The sequence below is a fragment of the Aspergillus heteromorphus genome (assembly GCF_003184545.1).
Source record: "Aspergillus heteromorphus CBS 117.55 chromosome Unknown BO70scaffold_10, whole genome shotgun sequence".
NCBI lineage: Eukaryota > Fungi > Ascomycota > Eurotiomycetes > Eurotiales > Aspergillaceae > Aspergillus > Aspergillus heteromorphus.
This window is the reverse complement of record NW_020290415.1, coordinates 737,416-748,601: the sequence shown is the minus strand read 5'-3', so window position 1 is coordinate 748,601 and position 11,186 is coordinate 737,416. Positions and strand designations below refer to the sequence as shown.

Here is an 11,186-nt window from a genome sequence, read left to right as displayed (position 1 = left end):
TAAATCAACACTTTAAAGCCAAAAGGCTTTCTCTACATAGAATCGACGCGATTATGTCCATCACAAGCAAACAAAAAAAAAACTGAGACTTCCATGTGATGGAGGTCATTTACTCCGAGGTTTCATTTCCCCAATATCGAGTGATGTTCGTAACGGAACCGAGGCAGATCAGCGTTCATCATCCACCTTCAATGGCCTCCCGGATAGACTCCACTCCGCCATGCTCCACTCACCCACCCACCGTCCACCGGCAAGAAAACCAAAAAGCAAAAAGAAATGACCTACGCAGGATTCGAACCTGCAATCTCTTGATCCGTAGTCAAGCGCCTTACCATTGGGCCAGCAGGCCGGTCGATATGTATTTCGCTGTACTTGTGTTATATAGCCCTAAGCAATCTTTAACGCTAACAGATTACTTTAAGTCCGCCGAGCTCGTAAGGCTGAGCGATTAACCAGCTACCTTCAGCGTCATTCTTTTGTTTTCAATCAGGCCACACCATCCCTTTCTACACTGGTACGTGAGTTCCAAACCACCCCTCAGTCCGAAACCAACTCCACAGCACCGTACCTGACACCCGAAACAAGTTGCCAAGTGGAATACCTCCACGACATCGAAGGCCACCACCAAGAACACAAGGCGAACCGACCAAAATGAGCGAGCTTGAGACTCTCCAATCCATCCTATTCTCAGGACCCTGGATCTGGGACTCAAACGAACACAGCCAGATTGAATTCAACGATAATGGCACCGGCACAGTTTGTATCATCTGCCTGCAGCCTCAAGGATCTCCATCTGACAAAGCCATAGCTAATATGTCGACAAGAGCTGAACGTCTGGATCGCAGCAGAATTCGACTGGAAGCTCCCAAGTTCCGAAGTCTTACAGCAGGTATTCAATTCTCATACCACTTCCAGAAAGCCACAAGTAATCACCGAATTCGACATCGAAATGACGCTCACGAAACGCCGCATCCCTGGTCGCGAACTGCCGCATTACAGGATCAACGAATGTCTACTCACCGAGAAGGCATTCGAGCCGAAGATGTACACAGTCAGAATTGAGAAAGGGGTACTCCTCACCCAGTCCGATAGGATGTATGCCGTGAGCACGAGAGATTCTAGACGCTTCACCTTGCGGTTGGTGCTCGATAAGTCGCCGTTTCCTCCGCGCGAGGAATGGAAAAGGGCAGAGGGAGCGCCGGATGCGTTGAGGTTTTGGGAGTGGACGGAGCTCTATGCGCGTGGGATATCGGCGGCGGAGATGGGGGTGTGGACGCGGTTTTGGAATTTGTTCGATTGATATAGTGGGTTGATTGAGACTTTGGCGGGGAGATATTGGGATGGATTTAGCGGAAGGAATGTGGTTCAACTGTGTAAGATACTAAACTAGTGTAGGTATTTCGTATTGTATCAAACCTTTAAAGATCAAGCCTCCTCCTCATCTTTCGTCTTCGGCTCCGTACCCAACCACCCCCTCAGACAATCCAAGATCGGTTCCTCACTCGTTATAATAATCCACATGATAAATATCAAAGCCGTTGCGGGGATTGTAAAAACCCAGTAGACCCAGAACCTCCCCGATATAACGTCTTCTGCATCCCAATTCAGAGTGGGAATCGTGAACAGCGTTGCAAAAAAAGACGCGGGGAGAAACGCCATGGTCAGAATGGTGATGGCCCTCATAGATGAACTGTCCCTTTGGGACGCTTCTGCGATTTTGACACTGGACTGCGCGAGATCGGTGTTCACTGAGGCGTTTTCGTGCATGAGTAGGGCGAACAGCTGATCTTTGCGAGTTGTGTATATGGTGTTTGGAGGGAGAGATGAACTTGAGATGGAGATGAGCGTCCGGTCCTTTCTTCCAGGTTTGAGATATAGTCCTCGAGCGTGTTGATGATGCTGATCAATATGGGCAGTCCCTCGCAAGGTTTATCATGACTGCTGGATACGTGGGCACCTCCACCCCCAAGGTCTTCGTTTGAGGGTGGTGATAATCTTCCGGACAACGCCTAGCTGGCGATGCTTGTTTGCAAAATGCGTCTGCAAGGAGCCGATGTCCCTGAGCCAGACGGAGATTTTGTCAAAGTCGAACCGGGTTCCTGGGAGGATTCGGTTTTCGGGACCATATCCGGTCGGTTCCTCAACCTCGTGAATCTTGTCCAGGTCTTCGACGGTCTCGCAGTCAAAGGCCCTTGTAGTGTGAACGATGACGAGGAAAGGAAGGAGCTGGGGGCTCTCTATGTGGCTGCGGTAGACCTTGGCTAGAGGAAGCAGCTCTCCAGCCGGGGATGATCGGGCTTCAGCCGCTTAAATAGCCTAGGAGCTCTGGGGGGGTCGACCTACTAGCCTTAGTGCGTACATGGTTTATGTATTCGATTGCTGAGATAGCAGCTGTAAGCTAAACTCAGGCAAGCGCTGGTGTTTGGGCTAATGCATCTCAGATGCATTTTTAGTGGCGAAGCGCCCCTGTCAGCTGCCACGGTATCCATATACTAAGCTCAAGCAGAAGGGTTTGGCATGTTTGGCTAGCTCTGTGGCTCCAAAGCTATAGTATAGGTAGGGATACCGTGACTCGACTACCTGTTGCCTGAATACAACAAGATGATAAACAGGGAAAGAGTGTGCCTGTCAGTGAATGCCACCTGCCAGTGGCTACCTCTTCCTTCCTCTTTCAGTATCCGCCATAACTAGCGTAGATACTGGTGATTTATTAGCTTTCCAACTTTGTAAAGCTGTATCTATGAGCCTTATACGATATTTACCTCATAACTATCTGTTATGACTTCATGATGCTGTTATCCGTCAAGAAATGGGAAAACCTCTTCACCTTACTAAATATCCCTCACTCCCGTTCTTCCTATTCACTGTTTCTTAACACTATATAATACCCTCCTCTCTCTCACATACTCCCACTCCATTCCACTCTCTCTCACTCTCATCTCGCACTCTACTACTATCCTTAGCACTATCTTCATCAAAGTACTCTATTCATATCATATATCTATCCTCTTCATCAAAACATTATCCATACCATCCATTTACACTCTAAACCTCGACTCTACGAGACCATTCACGATAACCAAGAACAAGAGACGATGGCCTCCCCCATGGGCGATTTCGGGATTCTCCCGGTCGAGATTCGCCTCCTGATCTGGGAAAACCTGCTATCAGACGGGGCACCCGCATTCCTCCAAACATGCCGAGGAATATACGAAGACATCGCCGACCGTCTATACTCCACGTTCGATATAGACATGTCGTCTCGATACGAGGACCCATGGCTGACCTTCCGGTGTCGACGACTACGCCTGTCATGGGATCTGAGGCAGCCCGAGGGGCGAAAGAAATGGAAACGGTTCTGGATGCTCTCATACGAGAAGATCAAGCTTTTCGTGAACATCTACGCGCCAGACCCCAAGGAGCCAGGCGAGATTATTCTGCTTTGGCAGAAAGCACAGTCCCTCGTTGACATCCTGAACCGTGCGAAGCATCGCCGACCCCAGGTCAACATTCGTTTGCATGATCGTGACGAGCAGAAATGGGAAGCAGATGGGATCATGACTGAGAGTATTACATACCCAGGTCATCCGCTCCCTGATTTCATCATAGCTTTTCTCCCGTTTTGCCGTCTGACCCGGGTCGAAACTTGCAAAGTTACCTCCAGCTCGCGCGCACTGCGCAAATCCCCTGGCTGGGACTTTCTCCGATACGGCGGTAACTTTATCGCCAACAACGGGTGCCTTGAAGGGAACGGTTGCCCTCTCAGCAGCAACCCTAAATATAGGGAAATCACGCGTCTGTTCGATTCCTTACCTACTTGGATTGCAGACACGGATTTCTTTCTCGAAACCAGCATGGACGGCCTCCCGGGCAACACAGCTGCTCTCCTTCGTCGTGACCGGTTCGCCCACTGGTACCAAACCTCCGATAGACTGCTGTATGACTCGCCTTACCAGCGAAAGACCATGCACACTATCGAGCAATACCCTGCTACTATCGCAGTGCATGACCCGAGACTGAGCAAACTGTCGCTCAGATACAAGACGCTGAAGAGTCTGCATTACGTCGTGGCAACGTTCCGCGACCCGTACTTCTTCTGCGCTGTGCAGTGCGATGCGCGTAAATGGTATAAATATTTCTATTATGGCATTTATGAGTTCACACAGGCGCGTGTCCAGGAGGAGGAGGCGTGTCGGGACAGACTCGGTATGCAGGAGCCGGTGCCGCGGGACTTTGGGTTCCAGAACATGATTGAGGAAGTCTCGGGCACGACTGGGCAGAATGCGTGGGCGTTGGAGAGTCGGGCGAAGGAGCGATGTTGGTTTTCAATGTTTGAGAGGTTGGACGAGGATGCTGACGAGGCGGCCGTTTGAATGTCGCGTCGTATTTGGGGGGTTGGCGAATGTTTTGTTTTGAATGGGTTGGATGATTATTTTTTCTCGAGTCTTTTGTTAAAACATGGCATCGTCTGACAATGAGTCGACGCTGGATAGCCGTGTTAAAAATTTTGGTGGTCTCTTAAGTTGCATAAATGGATTGGGTTGCACAAAGTGTATGAGATTGGATTTATCTGATTAGGTCGGAGGATTTGGGATGAAATGGGATGGTTGTTGCCGCGAGTCTAATTCTGAACTGTTCATTGTCTCTTGGAAGTTGCCGGGGGCTGTGTTATTGTATTGAACTTGCGTTCTTAGAAATATCAAAAGATCCCATCAATATCTACAGTAAATACTTCTAGATAAAAAGCTTTACTACTGAGTAAACGCAAGGATGAGCAATACTAGTACTTAAGTATTGATGAGAGCAAACCACCCTATAACTCGGCCGCTACTTCCATCTGAGTCGGTAGATGCGTCATCATGAGCTTTTTGTTATGAAGAGATTACGTTGCCCAGGCAGAAATTGACCAGGCAGCACCTTCCCAAATGGCCTTCCATGATGCTTAGCCTAGTGGATAGAAATGTACACTTCTTCCTGCACATGAAGCCCATCTTAGCCCCCGTTACGCATTAAAAATTAGCCATTTCATCGAGTCCAAGCATATTTGCTCTCGCATTTTAAGTCTATCAAAGCTTAACAAGCTCATCAACCATCAAGCTCTCTTGTACACGCAGCGCCCTCACATGCACGAGTCTCGGTGAGAAGATAGGGCTCCAGGTAGGCGATTGCCAAACCACTCACCTGTCTTTGCTGACAATTTAGACTAAACGAGCACTTCTCGCTTCCAGAAAGAGATAAGATTCTCTGTCTGAGTATTGGAATGCTGAAATGGGTACATATACCCCCATCACTCAACTCCCGTACAAGGGAAGGCAACGCTTCCCGAGATCGACGGGCCCTCGACGCCTGAGCTTAAAGGCATCTTCCAAACTCCGTCGGAAAATATCAGCTTGAGCACTTCGTTCATCAACTTGGAGATTACTTCAGTCGACTATTCGACCGTCTCAAAACGGGCGAAAGAATTCGTCAGTGCCGCTTCTTTAATCGACTCGGAGACTACGCGGTTTTCTGAGAGACGCGGGCGGCCGCTGAAGGCTTGGCCATCGCGGAAGGTGTTGTCGAGCTTCGTGACAACTTGACCCAAAGGTCTCAGGAAGGGCTACTTTGACGAAGCTCGACATACCATTTGAGCCCTCGAGGATAGTATCTTGTTGGATCTTTCATGGAAATGGTCAAAGTGGCAACTCTCGTCTGCCACGCATGAATTGGAGACATGGCGATGCTTGAACGAGGCGGCCGATGCCGAAGACAAAACTCAACGAAACCGCTTACTGATAAATGTTCCCAGACTCACTGGCTCGACATTGCAAGACGTTGCAGCGAATACTGCGCTTTTACCCGGACAGCCAAGCAAATGCCTTCCCACCTGTCAAAATAAGGCCATTCACAGCATACATTCAACAGCGGGGTCTTTCAAGCCGGGCTGCAAGCGACAGCCCGGAAAATCGAAGATCAGAAACCACACGTCCCGTACGCCATCGGGGCTAACAAGGCCCTGGAGCTTGGCTTCACTGTCGACGGAAAAGGAGTGTCCCTGACTCTGTCGAACCCGACGGTGGTACTAGCGGGGTGTCCGAGAAGAATAAGGTGAGTTGAAAGCCTTGTGCGACAAGAATCCTGGCAAGGGTCAGATGATTTGAAGGAAGCAGTACGGGGGTGGAAGTCGGCGCGGGAAGCCATTCAGGAGGACACTGCCACGAGGAAAGCGGCAGAGAAGGAGGCCAAAGCGGAGCGGAGGAGGAAGGAGAAGAAGATGAAGAATGCCCGCCCGGGAGTTGGTAGAACATTTATTGTTCTATCTTTAGTTCATGGCAGCTGGGTCGAGAATCCCTTCCATGGGAGATACTCTCCGCTACCGGAGTCGAATTGTTGCAGCTTGAGGAGGGCTGGAGGGTGTGCGATGCACAATCTGTCGATGGGGCATTAGGCCCATGTTTGAGCTTGAAGTGTTTCCTCTCCTGTCCTATTTCCACTCATGCTTTTTTCTCTTTATCAACAATCCAGTACAGTGTCATTCGTGATATTCACTCTACTTGGTCTTGGTTCCACCCTTCATCCTCGGCTCCTTGTAGCTCCGTAAAATTTCTGAGGGGCGCGTCAAGTCTTCGACTGGTTTCACTCTCCCAAAAATTACCCTGCGAGAATAATCCCCTTGTGGCAAAGTCAATCCAGCGTTCACTTTGTAGTGGCTGAATGAATCCCGTCTCTGGCACTCCACCAGCCACCGCCGGATGGGGTTTAGTGTCCGCTCTGCCGGGGCGGGCCCGGCCCACCGCGCCAAGACGGCGGCGGCTTCTGCAAGTTTGGGCCATTGTTCCGGCCCTTCCGTCATCATGACTCTCGGGAGTCAGATGAATGCGCCATGGACGGGTAAGGTCATCGGATGCATCCATTTCCAGCAGAGTACGCTCCCTTGAAGTCGACCAACATACAATATAGTAGCATGCAGCATAAAGTAGGTAAGAAAATACGTTCACTAATCACTTTCATTCTGCTTCGTAACACTCAATCAATCAATAAAATAATACTACATACATACAAAAAAAGCCGCCCATGAACGGTCTCACGTATCAACAAACACTCAAGGAGTCTCGGAAACATTGTACACCAGCTTCTCGCCGCTAACCTTATTGGCCTTGAGAAGCTCCAGCCCCTCCAAAACGCCCTTCAACCCCCCCGGACGAACACTGGGCCGGTGAACCTTGATCTTGCCCTCCGCCAGGAGCTTCTCAGAGATAGCCCAGAACTTCTCCGCGAACTCCTTGTCCTCGGGCTTCGCGGGGAAGGGGGTGCTGCCGAACACGAACTCCTCGCCAACGATAGTGTAACCCAGAGTCCAGCGGTCGTTGACATTCGCGCGCTCGATACCCACGGCCAACAGCGCGCTGTAGTCGCCTCCCTCGTCCGAGATCACCGAGTCGCAGTACTTGGTACTCGCTTCCACGGAGATCGTGTCGAACACCAGCTTCAGGTTGTTGTTGGTGTACTTGCGGATCTCGTCGACAGACTTGGGGTCCTTGTAGTCGAAGACGGCGTCGGCGCCGAGACTCTTGACCATGTCGAAGTTGTGGGGGGAGCAGGTGGCCAGGACGGTGTAGCCGGAGAGTTTGGCGAATTGAACAGCCAGCGCACCGGTTGCGGTGGAACCGCCGTAGATGAGGATGGGGGTGGCTTCCTTGGTGGGCTGGGTGGGGAGAGCAAGCTTCAGACTCTGGTAGAGTCCCTGGCCGACGGTGCTGATGCCCACGCCTAGGGTTGCGGCTTCCTGGAAGCTGAGGTTGTCCGGGATCCGGATCTGGATGTCGCCCTTCACCACGATGTACTCGGCGAAGGTGCCGTCTTCGTGCTGCACGGCGTTTCCGCCGTGGGCGAACCCGGTGATCCGGTCGCCCTTCTTGAAGGGCTTCTTGACGTTCTTGCCGACTTCTTCGACGATACCCGCGTAGTCGCACCCGATCAGGGAGCCCTCGGGCGCCAGGAAGGCGATGTGTTTCCAGTCTGTGGGATTTAGGGCCACGCTGACCGTCTTGACGAGGATGTAGTCATCGCGGAGGGTGGGGATGGCGCGGTCGGTGACAAGGCCGCCCTGCTTGGGGGAGGTGACGATGATGGCTTTCTGAGGCATAGTGGGGGTTGGAATTTTTGTGTGGGTGGAGGGGAGTGAATTGGGTGCGGGTTAGGTCAGGGGGTTGCTGGGAGGTTATATGGGTTTTGGCAAGTCGCGAGGCACGAAAGAGCAAGAACGTGATAGAAATGACAAATGCCGTTTTACCGATGACAAATGCATTTTGTGACGGTGTGAGATCATCGGTCTTGCTCTTGTTGGGGATCCGTTTAATCCAGTATCCACTACACTTTCGTGGGACGGATGGATCCAGTCCTGCCTTTTGAGCCCATCAGAAGTATCGCCAGTCTTTGGGTGGAACGGTTTCGGGTGGGGTTGAGACATCCCGACGGGGCAAATGGGCCCACCTGGAATTGCTTTCTAAGCCCCGGGACGATATAAAATTAAGGTCATGGATAATGCTGACCCATGGGTCCTGAGAACCGTGAAGAAATGGACTTTGGGAAGGTGATGTCCCTGCTTTAAGCTTCTGTCTGTGCCCTGCCCGAAGGGGTTTAGATCCCGCTGCACCCAACAGCCCTGGCCAGATGCCCCCTACTTCACTTAGTACTGTCTCAGTTCAGTGAATAATTGGTGTCTGATGCCCTTAATTTTTTTTTTTCTGGAACGTCATCCGGAGACCGACCCATAATCGCGTCGAGAAATATCTATGCTGCTTACAGATCAGATCTTGCGGCATATTCGTGACGGAGACCGGGTGTGGAAATATGGTGCAGGATGGGAATTTAAAGTATCTATCTGGACCAGAATTGAGTGTCCAAATATCATTTCAATTGAAGCCACTATCTCTCCGCTGAATAACGGAATTTGAATCATTTTCCTGTCTTTTTTCCAGGCCGACGCAAACCACAGCAAAAATGCAGGTCACTCACATCGTCCTCCTCCAATTCAAACCCGAGGTCACCGCCGAGGTCCAGGAGAATGTGAGTGTTTTCGTTAATGATAATTACAAAACTCGGCACTAATAATGTTCTCCTTCTGTTTCTCTGACACAGGTGGCAAGCCAAGTCAAAGCGCTGCGCGGGAACTGCATCCATCCCGTGACCGGCAAGCCCTACATTGCCTCCATGAAAGCCGGCGCCGATGTTTCGATCGAGAGCCTTCAGGTACATGTCTTTTTCAACAGAATGCCATTAATGTATCAAGCCACACCTCACTAACCCATGCGTAAAGAACGGCATCAGCCACGCATTCGTCTCCGTATTCGAAAACACCGAAGACCGCGACTACTTCGTGCACAAGGACCCAGCCCACATCGGAGTCGTGCAGAATGTGGAAGAGCATCTGGCCAAGGTCCAAGTGGTTGATTTTATCGATGGCAAGCTTATCTAAATCAAGCCACTATCTAGATTCTAGGCGACATTTTCTAGACGCGAATGCACTAAGATTACCCCTCCCGGCTTATCTACCTGCTCTACTATGACTCAAATTCTATTTCGCTAGCTACATATCTTAGTTGACTTTCGGATCTCAGGATCTTAGCCTAAGGAATTTCTACACGGTCAGACGAATCCAAGCCATGATAAGATAGTCAGTCACCCCTTCCATGGAAGACGCCATGCAGCAAATGTAAGCACTAGAGCTTAGGCCACCACATAAGACAACGGCGTACTCTACATAAATGCACCCGTGTAACCCTTCAAATTCTCTCCCCGCTACAAGCATACGCGCAACGTTGACGGTTAGTATCTACCACATCGGCCGTTTGTCTGTCCACCGCGGAGTATCTCACCATGATGCGACTATCCGATCCCGTCCAACCAACTCTATGCGATGCGCCCTCTCTCGCCAGGATCCTCTCGACTTCCATCGACGACAAAAATGAGGGCAAGGTGACCACGCCGTCGGAAGAGGAGACCAAAAAACAACTCGCCTTTCTGACGACGATGTTCGAGCGTGATCTCACACATCCTTACCGACGGTACTGGGTCATCCGTGATCTGGAATCTGGTGATTCTGTTAGTTTCATCAGTTGGGCTCTCCCGGTCACCGAGGAGAAGGAGGAGCGGGTTCGCGAGGAGCGCAGAAAAACACTCCCGCCCGTGGATGCCCCCGAGGGCCCGCCAAGTTACATGAACGATTTGATGCCGAAGATCGAGGAAATGAGGAGGGGAATTCTGGGTGTCCCGAGGTGGTTGAATTGGTGTATGTATTTCCCGCTTATTTTTGTTAAAAAAAAAAAAAGAGAAGAAAGAGAAAAAAAAGTTGTCTTGTGGCGAAACAAGTACAGAACCCTTCCGGTTCGGATAAGTGTGGCCGTGTTCTGAGTTATGTATAGACTGTGGAAATCTTGCGACCGACCCCAAATACCAGAGACACGGCGCAGCATCGAAACTGATCCGGACTCCGTTCGAGGAGGCTGATCGAGAGGGCGTTGCTTGTTATTTGGACACCGACTTGCATGTAAGTTGTCTCATTGAGGTCTCGACTCTATATATCCTGACGGGACGTAGGGCCCTGCGATCGAGCTATACAAACGAAACGGTTTTAAGCAAGTTGGCGAGGGAGTATCGATTGGCATGGAGCCGTACGGTGGTCAGGGCATTCATACCCATGTTGGCTTAATCCGGGAGCCTAAGAAAAATGCGTAATTAGTCTTGAAATATTCTAAATGGTATAAATTGATCTTCGGTCTTTTGAGGAGGGAGAATCAATTGAGCAAAACCTATTACGCGGTGAAGAATCCGTAGACAGAGCTGAGTTACAACAAGAACGGCCTTTGTAGCTCAGTGGTAGAGCGCTTCACTCGTATACCGGTCATGAAGAGGTCCGCGGTTCAATCCCGCGTGGAGGCATTCTTTTTTTCTTTTTCTTTTTCGTCTTGGGCGCGGACGGAAGAGAAGAAAGACCATCTGGCTTTTTCTCTATGACTAGCTCGAACTGGTTAGTGCTAAATGATATGGCCCCGAGGCGGTCCGCGGTTCTAAAGCGGGAGTCAACCATGCAACTTCTCCGAATAAAGCATCCAGATATCGTCATCTTTTTTTTCTCTCTACCGCATCAAAAGGTCATTCCAAACGAAAGCCCAGTCAGTAAGCCAACTCAATCAACAATGCTTCTC

The 11,186-nt window shown here is 50.5% G+C and overlaps 5 protein-coding genes and 2 non-coding genes across 7 annotated transcripts; 5 read left to right on the top strand and 2 right to left on the bottom strand.

Annotated features, from left to right (window-relative positions):
* Positions 1-277: 277 nt before the first annotated feature.
* On the bottom strand, positions 278-349 carry BO70DRAFT_t146. The gene has a single exon. It is a non-coding gene; the product is annotated as a tRNA-Arg (tRNA).
* A 235-nt stretch (positions 350-584) lies between these two features.
* BO70DRAFT_428847 (uncharacterized protein) lies at positions 585-1,300 on the top strand (the record flags this gene model as incomplete). Its single annotated transcript, XM_025548015.1, has 2 exons — positions 585-756; positions 809-1,300. The coding sequence occupies exons 1-2, from the start codon at positions 652-654 to the stop codon at positions 1,298-1,300; spliced, it is 597 nt and encodes a 198-aa protein (XP_025400022.1). The 5' UTR covers positions 585-651.
* Positions 1,301-3,095: 1,795 nt separating this feature from the next.
* Positions 3,096-4,373, top strand: BO70DRAFT_352392 (uncharacterized protein; the record flags this gene model as incomplete). Its single annotated transcript, XM_025541794.1, has 1 exon — positions 3,096-4,373. One exon carries the CDS (start codon positions 3,096-3,098, stop codon positions 4,371-4,373), a length of 1,278 nt encoding a protein of 425 aa, XP_025400021.1.
* A 2,708-nt stretch (positions 4,374-7,081) lies between these two features.
* BO70DRAFT_379346 (zinc-binding alcohol dehydrogenase family protein) lies at positions 7,082-8,129 on the bottom strand (the record flags this gene model as incomplete). The annotated part of the gene is made up of 1 exon (XM_025545336.1): positions 7,082-8,129. Exon 1 carries the CDS (start codon positions 8,123-8,125, stop codon positions 7,082-7,084), a length of 1,044 nt encoding a protein of 347 aa, XP_025400020.1. The 5' UTR covers positions 8,126-8,129.
* An 853-nt stretch (positions 8,130-8,982) lies between these two features.
* BO70DRAFT_352390 (Dabb family protein) lies at positions 8,983-9,457 on the top strand (the record flags this gene model as incomplete). Its single annotated transcript, XM_025541793.1, has 3 exons — positions 8,983-9,048; positions 9,121-9,231; positions 9,299-9,457. The coding sequence occupies 3 exons, from the start codon at positions 8,983-8,985 to the stop codon at positions 9,455-9,457; spliced, it is 336 nt and encodes a 111-aa protein (XP_025400019.1).
* Positions 9,458-9,858: 401 nt separating this feature from the next.
* Positions 9,859-10,899, top strand: BO70DRAFT_403857 (GNAT family N-acetyltransferase; the record flags this gene model as incomplete). Its single annotated transcript, XM_025547050.1, has 3 exons — positions 9,859-10,270; positions 10,404-10,528; positions 10,579-10,899. 3 exons carry the CDS (start codon positions 9,859-9,861, stop codon positions 10,714-10,716), a joined length of 675 nt encoding a protein of 224 aa, XP_025400018.1. The 3' UTR covers positions 10,717-10,899.
* On the top strand, positions 10,841-10,920 carry BO70DRAFT_t153. The gene has a single exon. It is a non-coding gene; the product is annotated as a tRNA-Thr (tRNA).
* The last annotated feature ends 266 nt before the right edge of the window (positions 10,921-11,186 follow it).